This window comes from Microplitis mediator, chromosome 11, assembly GCF_029852145.1.
Source record: "Microplitis mediator isolate UGA2020A chromosome 11, iyMicMedi2.1, whole genome shotgun sequence".
NCBI classification, from domain to species: Eukaryota; Metazoa; Arthropoda; class Insecta; order Hymenoptera; family Braconidae; genus Microplitis; species Microplitis mediator.
Window position 1 is genome coordinate 76113 of NC_079979.1, and position 15226 is coordinate 91338.

Consider the following 15226-nt stretch of genomic DNA (forward strand, 5'->3'; position numbering starts at 1 on the left):
AAATTATAAATAAATAAACAGGTGGAAGATTTGTCGTAACTTCTCAGGGTGATCTTCACATTAGAAATACTCGAGCAGATGATGGTAGAGCTCTTTACTGGTGCTTAACTTTACATACTTTAACTGGAGAACGCAGAAAAAGTGAACATGTTACATTAACAGTCACAGGTATAAAAAAAAAAAAAAAAGCTTAGAAAATATGGTAAGAAATTTGACGAATATTAATAATTATTGATTATTTAAAAATAGAACCTACAGGATCAATGCCCCCAAGATTGATGCAACATTCACAAATAGCAATATCAGCGGAGAGAGGATCAGATGTTCATTTAACTTGCTCAGCACAAGGTAGTCCACCTCCTCAATTTACGTGGTATCGTGACGTCAATGGTCAGTATTAAAAAAGAAACAAGAAAAAAAGTAGAGAAAAAAAAAGATTAGATGGTAATTACATGTGTATATATAGGACATTCGATACCGGTAGAATCGTTTGGACGAATTCAACTTTGGGGTGATTTAATGCAAATCCGTCGGGTTGATGCCCAAGACGCCGGAAGGTATATATGCCGAGCAAGTAATCAATTTGGAGAGCAAAGAGCTGAAACTCATTTATCTGTAACGTCAAAGTTAAATGCTCGAATTCAACCACGACTTCAAGTTATTAATTCTGGAGAATCAGCAACCATGAATTGTACAGTTGAAGGTTATCCTGTTGAAAGTGTTGAATGGTTACACGATGGAGTACCTGTTCTTAGTTCACAGGATACAAGAATACGATTATTAGCACCTTTAGTTCTTATTGTTGGATCCGTAGGTCGTAAAGACAAAGGAATGTATCAGTGTTTAGTAAGAAGTGACAAAGAAAATGCTCAAGCAACTTCTGAATTAAAATTAGGAGGTAACATCAACACAATCACTACCAATAATGACAATATTATTTAAATAATTATAATTTTTTATGTATTATTTAAAAGATACCGTTCCTGAACTGCAATATACATTTATTGAACAAGCCTTGAGGCCCGGTCCCCCAGTGTCGTTAAGATGTTCGGCAACTGGTTCACCACCACCCTCATTCATCTGGTTATTAGACGGTGAACCCTTGAGCGAAATTGCTCAGGGACACAGGTATATAACTATTATTATTATTAATACTTGTTTAGAATTTAAATTAATAGTTGTAATGTTATTTATGTAGATACGCTATAGGACAGTATGTTGATCAGTCGGGGGATGTAATAAGTCACTTGAATATAACATCAGCTGGTGCTGAAGATGGTGGACTATATGCATGTGTTGCAAGAAATACTCTTGCTTCAGTTGAGCATAAAGCACGATTAAATATATACGGACCACCTTATATTCGTTCAATAGGTCCAGTACGTGCTATTGCCGGTATAGATACAACAATAGCTTGTCCATATTCTGGATATCCAATAACAACTGTCGAATGGTCAAGAGGTGGAGTTGAATTACCTTTAGATATGCGACATCGCGTTGATACTGAGGGATATTTAACAATAGCAACAGTTGATCCAGATGATGCTGGTACTTATACTTGCACTGTACGTGCCAGTACTGGAGAAACTGCCAGCAGAGATATTAAATTAACTGTCAGCAGTAAGTTTATTTAATAACAAAAAAAAATAAAATAATAATAAAATAAACATAATAAAATAGGTCCACCAGTAATGAGCCCATTTGCATTCCCACCAAATTTACAAGAAGGTAGTCGAGCACAAATCACATGTGGTGTTACTTCTGGCGATCTACCAATTTATTTTTCTTGGCTCAAAGACGGTGAACCTTTGCCTTCATCACTTCGAGTAACTCAATTATTATTATTATTATTATATTTATTTTATATTATTGATAATTAAAAAAAATGATTTAATATTTTAATAACAATAGATTGAAGAAAGAGGAGCTGAATTTTTTAGTTTACTTGTTTTCAAAGAACTAACATCACGACATAGTGGAAAATATACATGTGTTGCAACAAATAATGCAGCTAAAGTTAATCATACGACAGAATTGTTGGTAAAAGTTCCACCACAGTGGACGTATGAACCTCAGGATGTAGCTAGTCTACTGGGTAATCCATTAAATGTTCACTGTGAAGCCAAGGGTTTCCCACCACCACGGATTACCTGGCTCAGAAGTAGAGGAAGAAATTCAAATGACTATCAGCAGTTGGCTGAGAGTTTGGATAGTAGGATTATGATTCTACCAAATGGATCTTTGTGGACTGCCGCAGCGGGTCCTCTAGATGAGGGCCACTATCTTTGTCGAGCTAACAATGGTATTGGCTCGGGTCTCAGTAAAGTTATTTACGTTTCAGTTAATGGTAATAATCATAATAATAATAATAATACTATTCAATATGTTTATATATTATTATCATTATAAATTTTATATAGAACCTGCTAGATTTGAAAGCCAAAGTAAAAATGTAACAATAAGACGAGGCGATGCAGTAACACTTGACTGTATTGTTATTGGTGATAATCCAATAGAAGTACAATGGTTACATAATAATGAAAGAATAGATACCAATAGCCATAGACTGAGTATAAGTCAAGTTAAAACTGATACTGGATTAAAATCACAATTATCAATAGGTATAAGTGATAGACAAGACTCGGGAGTTTATCGATGTACTGCTGACAATGCATATGGAAGAAGTGAACATTTAATTTATTTAGCTGTTCAAGGTATATTTTTATGCATAAATAGTTTTTTTTTTATTTTTACAATTACTAATATAATGAAAAAAAAATTTATGTATCCATCAGAACGACCAGATCCACCTACAGCACTAGAAGTTATTGAAATTGGCTCGAGATCAATTCGGCTATCGTGGCGTAGGTCTTTTGATGGAAATAGTCCCATCAGAAATTACATTATTCAATATAGAGCTTTAAATCACGGTCCAGTTGACGACTGGGATCCTTCGAAAACACATAATGTTACATTTACCCCGGGTAGTAATTCAAATATTGCCAGTAATAATATTATTATTAATACCGGTGGCTCTATAAATTCAATTCAAAATCAAAATAATATTTTATTATCAACATCATCATCACCATCTTCAATGTATGAAAATAGTGGAAATGATGATCAAGAAATAGCATTAGTGGGTGGTCTTCATCCAGCAATAACTTATACATTTCGTATTATTGCAATAAATTCAATAGACGCAAGTGAACCAACAGAACCACCAGTTGTTGCTAAAACTCAAGAAGAAGCTCCTACAGAGCCACCACAAAATGTTAAAGTACAATCAGGTGGATCTGGTGAATTAATAGTAACATGGCAACCACCACCAAAAGAATCATGTAATGGTGATTTATTGGGTTACATTGTTACTTGGTCAGAACACTCGGCATCAACATCAGGTGTTAATCAAAGTAAAAGTCTTACTGTTAATGGATGGGCCACTACTAAAGTTCAATTAACAGGATTAAGAAAATTTACAAAATATGATATTACAATAAAAGCATTCAATAGTATTGCTGCTGGGCCTGCTAGTCCAACAATTGTTGGTACAACACAAGAAGGAGGTAATTAGAATAATTAAAATAAAATTATAACAATATATGGCGCATTTCACGCCAAATCGACCACGTTTGACCCCGACCCCTTTCGATTTGGCTGAAAAATTTTGAAATTGAAATAGCGATGATAAACCAAATGGCAATTTTTTTTTTTCATTTTCTTTGTTTTCACGTGTAGTTTTTGAAAAAAATTATAGTAAAATTATTTATAGGTATCTTCTATTTTTTTTCAATTTTTAAAAAAAAAATCCAAATTTTTTCGAGGATTATCACTTTCAATTAATTTTTTCGTCTTAATTTTTCAAAAACTGAAGTCGTCAAAAATTTCCAGAGTGATGTTTTATAAAATAAGCCCATTTGGGCAAAAATTTTTTCTTCAATTGATTAGAAAAAATAGAAGGAAAATTCCGCCCACTCTGGGATTGGCGTGAAAAATCGCAGAATAAATTGAAATTTTTTTTGAGAAAATAAAAAAAAAAAAAATAAAAAATGGCCAACTTTAAGAAAATTATAGTTTTTCTCAAAAAAGTCGAAAATTTCATAGTTTATCATCTTAAAATTTTTTTGTATCTTTTTCTGAAAAATACATTCAAAGACAAAAATTAAAAAAAAAATGTCCCAATTAGTCAATTTTTAAAGAAGCTATAGCTATTTAAAAAAATAAATGCCTTATTTTTGAAAAACTCATAACTTTTTTTGGACTGGTCAAAAAAATTTGAAAATTTCCTGAAAAATGATTTTAATGGGGTAGAAAAGGAAAAAAAATTTTCAGCCAAATCGAAAGGGGTCGGGGTCAAAAGTGGTCGATTTGGCGTGGAATGCCCCATATAAATATTTATTTAATAATTAAAATTATTGTTATTATTATGTAAAGTACCTGAAGCACCGCCAACACAAGTTATTTGTTCACCACTATCATCACAAAGTGTTAAAGTATCATGGAGTTCACCACCAGCTCATCAACACGGTGGAATTATTCAAGGCTACAAGGTATATTACAGACCAGTACCAACTGATAATATGGAGATATCAACAGTTGGAGAAGTTAAACGTACATCAAGTGAAGAAACATATTTACATACTTTATATAAATACACAAATTACTCAATAAGAGTATTAGCATATACAGGCGCTGGTGATGGTGTTTTAAGTTCACCAATTTATTGTACTACCGAAGAAGATGGTAATAAAATAATAAATAAATTAAAATATTTATAATTATTATATTATTTAAATAATTTTACAGTACCAGGACCTCCAGCTGGGATTAAAGCACTTGCTCTTACAGCAGAAAGTATTTTAGTATCATGGTTACCGCCATTACAACCAAATGGTAAAGTATCTCAGTATACAATATACAGTAAAGAAGCAGGAGCAAGTCGACATAATACTCATACAATGCATGAACCCCCATCATCACCAACAGATACTCTTACAATGGAATTACGTGGTCTTACAGAAAGGTAATTAATCTAATGATGATGATAATAATAGTTATAAATATTACTTAATATAATTTGTTTCTTTTTGCAGCCAGTTGTATGAATTTTGGGTATCTGCAACAACGGGATTAGGTGAAGGTGAACCAACAACAATTGTTACTCAAACAACAAATACTCGAGCACCAGCACGAATAGCATCATTTTCACAATTATTACGACGTGCTGTTAAATCATCAGTTAGTTTATCGTGTTTAGTTGTTGGTAATCCAACACCACGACCAATTTGGAATTATAAAAATAATCAAATATCAACAGGACGTCAATATGAAATAACTGGTGAAGGTAATTTAAATATTAATGGATTAGATAATTCACTTGCTGGAAATTATACTTGTTCAGCGAGTAATCTTTTTGGTGATGATTCAATAACATATACAGTTGTTGTTGTTATGCCACCAAAAGCACCACAATTAGAATTACAATATACAACAACTCATAGTATTAAATTACGTTGGAATCGACCAGAAAATGGTGGTGCAACAATACAAGGATATGTATTAAGTTATAAACGTGATCAAGGTGGTTGGGAAGAAGTTATGTTGTCACCAGAACAAACAGAATTTACATTAAATGGATTAAAATGTGGTTCATATTATTTAGCACATTTAACAGCCCACAATCGTGTTGGTACTGGTGATCCAAGTTCGGTTATTAGTGCAACAACAAAAGGAACAAAACCCCAATTACCTAAAGAACGTGATATTATTATAACAAATTCAACATCTGTACGATTAAATTTATTATCATGGCCAAATGGAGGTTGTCCAATTCATTATTATACTGTTGAATATCGTAGACGTATTAATTCCGAACCATGGATATTGGTTGCCAGTAAAGCAACTGAAAATTTAATAATACGTGATTTAAAACCAGCAGCTTGGTATACCTTAAGATTGACTGCTAACAATGATGCTGGTGCTACTCAAACTAAAATGGAATTTGCAACAACAACATTGAGTGGTATAAATATTGGTCCACCAAATGACTTAATAATGGATGATGAATTTGTTAAAAATCAACAATCAAATAAAATTTTTTATATTGTTGTTGTACCACTTATTTGTGCTATTATTTTAATAGCATCTGCTGGTATACTGGGATATGTGATACTAAAAAAAAATAACAGATCATCTGGTAGTAGTTATTTAGGTGAAATTTTACCACCAGGACAATCCTCAAATCAATCTGGATTAGGAATAAATCCACAACATCATCAAACTCATCATCTTCATCATATGTCTAGCTGTATGTCAACAGTACAATTGAAATCGACAGCAGAACGTGATAATCGACGTAATCATCAAGTATATACTAGTTCTCCGGTTAAACAACAACAGCAACAGCTATTACAACAACAACAACAACAGCTACAGCTACAACAACAACATCAGCAAGATAATAGCTTACACAAAGCTACTGATCATGGATCAGGTAATTATTATTAATATTAATTAATGAATGCCACTACGCTGCAGTTGCACGGTCTGTTGTTGAGCTGCAGCGCATTTCGAAATGCACTCCAGTTGATTTAATTTGCGCACTATTCGAACATTATTATTAATAATATTATTTTTTTCAACAGAAATGTATGAAATAAGTCCATATGCAACATTCAGTGTACCAGGAAGAGAAAATCGATCAGTAACAACAGCGACATTAGATTATACCATGCAATTTAAAACATTCGGTCATTTAGAAAATGAAGACATAAATACAATTGATTATGAAAGATCAACAAGTGTTGTGGATTTTGAACGGTACTTAATTTTTGATTCATTTTATAATCCCTATTCCTTTATATAAATTCAATTTGTTGTTCTTGTTTGTGTACAATGCTTGTAGATCTAAAACCCCGAGATGGCACAAACAACGTTATTTTCCAAGTATTGCTGAAGCCGAAAGTAAATTACGTGCATCAAGTCGTGCTGCCGTAACAACTGGTGGCTCTGGAAGTGATACATCTGGTAGTCCATGTGGTGAATGTGCTGGTCCTAGTTATCGTGTACCAGTAAAACCTTGTCGAGGTTTTTATAATAATAATAATAATAATAAATAATAAATATTAATATATTTATTTTTAATATTATTTTAATTTTTGTAGATGTATTTTCACGTGGAGTAGAATCAAGTACAGAATCAAATAATGAGGGATCACCATCATTAGGACGAAGACCAACAAGAAGTCGCCAACAGTCGACCCGGTCCACTCGCAGGTAGCCAAGGTTTGTTTGAATTTCACGCAATAGTATACACTTTTTTATTATTAGTTATCATCATCATCATAATATATATAATAAAATAGATTATAAAGATAAGTGATAGTTAATATTTGTATGTTAAATAAAATACAATATATAGTTCAGTGGAGGATATGACGCTTTTACCACCAAGTGGTTTTAGCGATAGCCGCGAACTTAGCGAAGCTGAATGTGATCGTGACCGTGATTGTCATCAAGGATTGTCTATTGCAACCACCCGACATGGTGGTAGTCTTGGTAGACTTCCCATTGAAGCTGTCGAAACAATGCTTGCCAGGTATTTTATATCTTTATATTTTATAAATATCTTTAATTATTATTAAAATTTATGACTTTGTTTCTCTACAGGTATCAGCAGAGAAAAGAACAAGAGAAACTAGAATTTACAATACACGTATAATTTAAGTATAGTTTCACCATAATATTTAATAATTAGTTTAGTAGAAATAAATAGCCATCAGTAAAATAAATTTGGTCAATAAATCTTCGCGGGACGATGAGCATCAATGGCCGATAATTATATACCAATTTAATATATATAGTATTTGAAAAAAAAAACTAAATCAATACTAATACACAAGATTTAAAATCTTTTCATTTGAAAAGTAACTAAATAAATAGTTTAGCCTAATTACTTATAGAATCCACATCCATCTGAATAATAGTAGTATAAATCTACCCACACATATTATATACATCCGATATTATACAACATAAAGCTTTGTCTGATTAAGAGCCAGTTGTAAATAATAATTACTATCAGTATTGATATATATATGACAATTATATAACTGCCACACGAAATATACAAGACTGCCCTTCATATTGTAATACTAATAATATTTTAAGGTTCAACAACAACAACAACAACAACAACAATAAAATATATAAGTGTATAAATGATTATTAGTTTAGATTTACTATGGGGCAATAATAATAATTATAATAATGAATTGAATGAGAGAGCACACAAGTCTAATATTGAAGAGAGTATAATAAATAAATAAATAAATAAATGAAAATGTCAATAATAATATAGGCGTTTACACCATTATTATACACATAATTATTATTAATAAAAAAACCTAATGTATTATTTAAAAAGATTTTTATATCGAAATATTTGTTGTTTTTTTTTTTATAAAATGATTTTAAAATTGTATTGCGCAAAAAATTGTAGATAATGAATAATTTATGAATTATTTGTAATTAAATATACTTTTTAACGTTGAATTTGGATACGAATATATTGTTGTTGTTTTTATTTATAAATAATTATCATGCATTTAATTTTTTTTCACTCACCATTGGCTGGAACCTGCAAATTGAGTGTCAGTTATTCTCTGCTCCTACTGCTAATGATTTTGCTGTTCTATAAAAATACATTTTTTCATTTAATATAATGATAATAAAAAATATACACAATATTTTTAAAAATTATTACCATTATTTAAGATTAGCCTGTAATAATTTTAGCCAATAAATTTATAAGTCGATTATTTAAAAATAAAAAAATTTTGACATTTTTACAACTCGATACTTAAAAATTTATCAATAATACTATTCATCTAACCGTAAATTAATTTTAATTATATAAATTATTATTATAAACACAAAATATTCTCAATTAATAAACCGAGAGGAATAAATTTAAAGCCGCGCACTCACTGGACCTTCCACCATTTTGTTTTTTAAACTTTCAAATCCCCCTACCCCCTAGCCGCAGTACAAAGCTTTTGGCGCCATCTAATTTCAAAACAATTTCTAACTTATCAACAATTTTTTTTTTCGTGCGCATTAAATAATAAAAAAAAAAAAATATCAAGTGATTCGGGAGACAGAAGTATTGAAGGAAATAATTTTGGTAAATAATTAATTATTTTTTTAACTATTAAATTTATTATTATAATTAAAGTTATTTATTTAAATTTATTATTAAATTGATTGAGTATATATTATTATATAAATATACAAATTTATTTGGTGTTTTGATTTTCGAGCGTACTGTCAAAATGTAATCCATTAGATTTAGGTTAATTTTATTATTTATACATGTTGAATTATATAACAAAATAATAAATAAAAAATAATTACAGAAAATGTTGCGAGTTCCTCTAGTGCTGAGAGGAGGGCAAGTTTCGTCTTCAACTCAAAATCTTTCATCAAATTGTATTAAATTTATTTGTAAATCTGGTATTGCAACTTCATCAAAAAAATGTCAACAACCAGCAGCAGCAGCAAATGATTTAATTGAATTATTTATTGATGATCAATCAGTAAAAGTACCACCAGGTACAACTGTACTTCAAGCAGCAGCTAAAATCGGAATTGAAATACCAAGATTTTGTTATCATGAACGTCTTGCTGTTGCTGGTAATTGTCGTATGTGTTTAGTTGAAATAGAAAAACAATTAAAACCAGTAGCAGCTTGTGCAATGCCTGTTATGAAAGGATGGCGTGTTAAAACAAATTCTGATTTAACACGTAAAGCAAGAGAAGGTGTTATGGAATTTTTATTAGTTAATCATCCATTAGATTGTCCTATTTGTGATCAAGGTGGTGAATGTGATTTACAAGATCAAAGTATGGCATTTGGTAGTGATCGTAGTAGATTTACCGATATTGATTTTAGTGGTAAACGTGCTGTTGAAGATAAAGATATTGGTCCATTAGTTAAAACAATAATGACACGTTGTATTCATTGTACTCGTTGTATACGTTTTGCATCAGAAGTTGCTGGTATTGATGATTTAGGTACTACTGGACGTGGTAATGATATGCAAGTTGGTACATATGTTGAAAAAATGTTTTTATCTGAATTATCTGGTAATATTATTGATTTATGCCCAGTTGGTGCATTAACAAGTAAGCCATATGCATTTGTAGCACGTCCATGGGAAACACGTCGTACTGATAGTATTGATATATCTGATGCTGTTGGTAGTAATATTGTTGTATCATCAAGAACTGGTGAAGTATTAAGAATATTACCACGTGTTAATGAACAAGTTAATGAAGAATGGATAAGTGATAAAGCAAGATTTGCTTGTGATGGTCTTAAACGTCAAAGATTAATAACACCAATGGTGCGTATTGATAATAAATTAGAAAATGTTGAATGGGAAGGTGCATTATTAACAGCAGCACGTAAACTTGAAGCATTACCATCTGGTAAAACAGCTGTTATTGCTGGTAAATTAGCCGATGCTGAATCACTTGTTATATTAAAAGATTTTGTTAATAAATTGGGTGGTGAATTATTAGCCACCGAACAAACTTATCCAAATGATGGCTCTGGTATTGATTTACGTAGTAGTTATTTATTAAATAATAAAATACAAAATATTGAAGAAGCTGATGCTGTATTATTAATTGGTACAAATCCACGTTATGAAGCACCATTGATAAATACACGTTTAAGAAAAGGATATTTACATAATGAACAAAATATTGGATTAATTGGACCTAAAGTTGATCTTACTTATAATTATCAACATCTTGGACAATCACCAGATATTATAAATCAGTTAAAAGATAATAAACATCCATTTAATGAAATTTTACGTAATGCTAAAAAACCAATAATTATATTGGGGGCTGATCAGTTGACAAGAAAAGATGGACAACAAATTCTTTCTGCAACTCAAGAGCTTGCTAAAGTTTTGGGAGAAAACACTAAAGTATAATAAAAATTCATCAAAGTTATTATTATTTATATTAATTTTTAATTTTTTTTTTTTTCAGGTCTCTGATTGGAAAGTATTAAATATTTTACACACAAATGCATCACAAGTTGCAGCATTGGATTTGGGTTATGGTACAACAACTTTAAGCGAAATAAAAAAATCACAACCAAAAGTTTTATTTTTACTTGGAGCTGATGATTCAAATATAACACGAGAAGATTTTCCAAATACATTTATTATTTATATTGGCAGTCATGGTGATCATGGAGCAGCAATTGCTGATGTTGTATTGGCAGGAGCTGCTTATACTGAAAAAACAGCAAGTTACGTAAATACTGAAGGGAGAGCACAACAAACAGCACCAGCATTAACACCACCAGGTATGGCAAGACCTGATTGGAAAATAATTCGAGCTCTCGCTGAATTTTCCGGAGTTGATTTGCCATATGACAATTTATCTCAAGTTCGTGATAGAATTACCGAAATAGCTCCACATTTAGTACGATATGGTGATGTTGAACCAGCAAATTACTTTGCCCAAGCTCTTGAATTATCCAAAGTAAGTATTATTTATTTTAAAAAGTTAAAAAAGTTAATATTAATAAAAATAAATTTATTTGTTTAAATAGAAAACCGGAGGTTCATTTTTACAAGATCCAGTTGATGTAAAACAAAAATCATTGGAACAATTTTTCATGACTGACGTAGTTTCAAGAGCATCACCAACAATGGCAAAATGCGTTCAAGCAGTTTTAAAGCAACGTCAACTTCAAGCTTAATTCGTTACTTTTTTTTTTAATTCATTTTTTTCTAATTATTATTATAAACTATGTAAATGTAAATAGAAGATGTAAGGAGTAAAAATAGTATGATGAAATAATTATTTAAATAAAATATTAAAAGTAGTAAATAACTTATTTATCTAATAGGTAATTACTCACCTGTGGATTATTAATAAGTTAAATAAATAAAACTAAAAATATTATAGTAGTTATTATTATATATATATATTTTTTTTTTCTTATTTTTTATTTTTTACTATAAATAATACCTTTGTGCATTTGGAAATGCGGAATAATATTAATAATAATAATAATTTTAATTACTTGACTCTGGTTGGTCGTCAGTATCGTCATCAACTTCACCGGAACTAACTTCAGATTCAATTTTTTCACCCAAGGCCGTCAATTTTTCTTTATACAAGATTAATTTAGTATCTTGATCAGCTAAAAGTTCTAAAAGATCTTCTTGATCTTTTTTTAATTTATCAAGCTCGTCTGTTTTTTCTTTATACAATGTATCAATTTTTTTAATTGCTTCTTTACTTGATTCCTGTTCTTGTAATTTTAATTTATACTCATTAATTTGTAACTGTAATTGTTGTATAATATTTTGACACTTAATTAATTCTTGTTTATCATGATTAGTAACATCAGTAGCAGAACTGTCCTCAATTTTAATAATATGATTTGTTAATGAATCTTTTTCATCATTTAAATTTGTTTGGGCAGCTCGTAAAACAATATTCTGATCTTTTAAATTACTCACTTCTGTTTGTAATTCTTGAACCTTGAGCTATAATTTAAAATAATAATTAATAATAATAAATAAATAAATAAATAATAAAAATTACCTCAAGCTGTTGTTTTTCTTTTATCAAAATTTCATTAGATTGTTTTAATTTTTGAATTTCATCATCTTGTTCTCGTATAAGATCTTTGTATTGAGAAACAAGAGCTGAAGAATTACCAGATAAATTTGAATTTATTTGGTTATTTGAATTTTTAATAGCAGATTCATTAACAGAATTACTTCCTTTAATTATTGATTCAGAAACAGCTCCTATTAAAATAAATAAATAAATAAATAATAAAATAAAAAAAAATAAAAATTTTTGTAAATAATAAATACCTTCAAGAATTTTTAATAAACGACAAAATTCATGATCAAGTAATAAATCAGATGGATTTTTAGCTGATGGCTGTGGATGTTTTAATGTACGTGAATAAATTTCATGTCTTGTTGTACCACCAATAGCATCTTGAAATCTTTCAAGACCAATACGTTTATCAATTAAATTACATAATTTATCTTTAGTATACAATGGTACTTGATCATCATTAAAATGTACACACATGGCTAATAAAAATGCACACATACTTTGAACAAGATTTTCTTGTACATCTTCATTATTATCATGACCAGATAATAATGCTGTTAAATATGATACTGATGAATCAATTGATAAAAATGTTTTAACAGCCAATGGACAATAACTTATCCATCTACATAATAATATTAATAAACCTAATTTACTTTGTAATTTATTATTACTTTGTTGTAATAATAATATACACTGTTGCATTAATGTTACTGGTGGTTTACCAATATTTGTTGCCAATAATACACGTAATAATTGTTCTTTTTCATTATTATTATTATCATCAATTAATGCATGTGATAATGCTACTGATGAAAACCAATTAGATAATGGATCTGGTGAAAATAAACCACCGCATAATAATTGTCCAGTTGTTAATAATTGAGTTTCATTACTTTGTGGTAATAATGTTTGAATTAATTTATTTTTACCAATATTATTTTTATATAAAAATGATTGAAAACAATATAGTACTGCACATCTTAATTGAAATGGTTGTTTTTCATTAACCATTGACATAAGTAATACAACAATTGCTGGTCGTGGTGGAGTACTTGGTGCAGTAACATTTGATAAAAATTCTTGATTAATATTATTACCTCTTATAACTTCAGCAACAGCATTTATTGTTTCTGTTAATACATCTGCTGGTACACCACTGGCCATTAAAATATCACAAAGTGATTTAAGTAAACCACAAGCATGCATAATACGTTGACAACCAGATATTATTTGAGCAGAACAACTTGGTGCAACAAGTGCACGTATTACTTGTATCATACAGTGTACATTTGCAACTTTTTGTGGGCTCCATCCAATAATAACATTACTACTATTATTATCATCTGAATTTACATCATCAATTGATGGTAATTTAAGCATTGGTGTTAAACGTTGAATATAACTTCCTTCTTTAAAAAAATTTTGATTACTGACATTACCTTTTAATAAATTTAACATCAATAATAAACAATCTTCAACAACAATACCACCTTCAGCACCACCCTCTTGATTAATAACATCAAATATTCTGTCAAATGCATTTTCAAATGCAACTATTTTTTGTATATTTCCATTACCTTTTGTTAATTGGATTAATAATAATAATGCATCATTTCTAATAACTTCTCTACTGTCACTCAATAAATCCATTAATTTCGAAACTCCCATTGGCATTATTAATATTATTTCTTGTATATCTTTTGGTCTATTTGATATTAAATTAGCAAGTAATTTTAATGCCGGCCATCTTACACGAAAATCAAAATCTTCAAGTGCAGACAATACAAGACCAACACTGTCCTGATGTTTTATAAATATTTCGGTAAATTGTTCACCAATTTTAGAATTTTTACCATGTTTATCAACTTCTTCGTCAAATGTTTCTGGACTTGTTATATTACAAAGAGTATCAAGAGCTAAACCAACAATCTCACAATCAGTACGATCCATTTCCAATACTTGTCGTACTGAATTCATACCTTGAGCACCAACTTCAACTCTATAAGTTCGTGATAGTGCTTTTAATGCACGACATGCATCTCTACGATCATCTAATAAACTCGAAGACTCTAATCTATCCACCAATCTTTCAACCTACAAATAATTAAAATTATTCAAATAATTCAAAACAATATGTTTTAATTTATTATCATTATTATTTTGTAAACTTACAGTGTCAGCACCAGTTGGTTGATTTTCAGGATCTGGTGCACCCAAAACAGATTTAAAACTATTTTTAAAAAATTCCATTTTTATTTATTATCAAATTAAAATATAAAATACAACCCGCGAAATTATAAAAACATTATTTTTATTCAACACAATTAAATATCATTTATATTTTATTACAGACGTGTCATGTTAATTATCATATGTGTACTTTTTACCTATACACATATCGATTATCAAACAATCGATTATTTCAGTTTTCGATATACAAAAAAATAAATTTAAATCATTTTCCCGCGTTTATATTATTTATATAAAAATACTGTAAATTATTTATCATTTTATTTTTTTAACTAATTAATTTTTATTATTTAATTATTTATTATAA

The 15226-nt window shown here is 29.6% G+C and overlaps 3 protein-coding genes across 3 annotated transcripts in view; 2 read left to right on the top strand and 1 right to left on the bottom strand.

The window, feature by feature from the left end:
• Positions 1-8802, top strand: part of LOC130676864 (cell adhesion molecule Dscam2) — a 44166-nt gene extending 35364 nt beyond the window's left edge. The window contains exons 5-21 of the mRNA XM_057483362.1: positions 22-168; positions 250-390; positions 467-898; positions 975-1128; positions 1199-1620; positions 1681-1826; positions 1912-2347; positions 2421-2714; positions 2796-3566; positions 4435-4743; positions 4807-5023; positions 5094-6493; positions 6645-6819; positions 6905-7086; positions 7164-7275; positions 7421-7597; positions 7669-8802. Of these exons, the coding sequence (XP_057339345.1) occupies positions 22-168; positions 250-390; positions 467-898; positions 975-1128; positions 1199-1620; positions 1681-1826; positions 1912-2347; positions 2421-2714; positions 2796-3566; positions 4435-4743; positions 4807-5023; positions 5094-6493; positions 6645-6819; positions 6905-7086; positions 7164-7275; positions 7421-7597; positions 7669-7720 (5567 nt within the window). The 3' untranslated portion in view covers positions 7721-8802. The remainder of the gene's footprint in view (positions 1-21; positions 169-249; positions 391-466; positions 899-974; positions 1129-1198; positions 1621-1680; positions 1827-1911; positions 2348-2420; positions 2715-2795; positions 3567-4434; positions 4744-4806; positions 5024-5093; positions 6494-6644; positions 6820-6904; positions 7087-7163; positions 7276-7420; positions 7598-7668) is intronic.
• Positions 8803-9099: 297 nt separating this feature from the next.
• LOC130676866 (NADH-ubiquinone oxidoreductase 75 kDa subunit, mitochondrial) lies at positions 9100-11989 on the top strand. The gene is made up of 4 exons (XM_057483364.1): positions 9100-9184; positions 9417-11000; positions 11065-11565; positions 11636-11989. The coding sequence occupies exons 2-4, from the start codon at positions 9420-9422 to the stop codon at positions 11783-11785; spliced, it is 2232 nt and encodes a 743-aa protein (XP_057339347.1). The 5' UTR covers positions 9100-9184; positions 9417-9419; the 3' UTR covers positions 11786-11989.
• On the bottom strand, positions 9416-15056 carry LOC130676865 (general vesicular transport factor p115). Its single transcript, XM_057483363.1, has 4 exons — positions 14842-15056; positions 12918-14763; positions 12640-12848; positions 9416-12581 (listed from the first exon to the last, which is right to left on the bottom strand). Exons 1-4 carry the CDS (start codon positions 14917-14919, stop codon positions 12105-12107), a joined length of 2610 nt encoding a protein of 869 aa, XP_057339346.1. The 5' UTR covers positions 14920-15056; the 3' UTR covers positions 9416-12104.
• Positions 15057-15226: the final 170 nt, after the last annotated feature.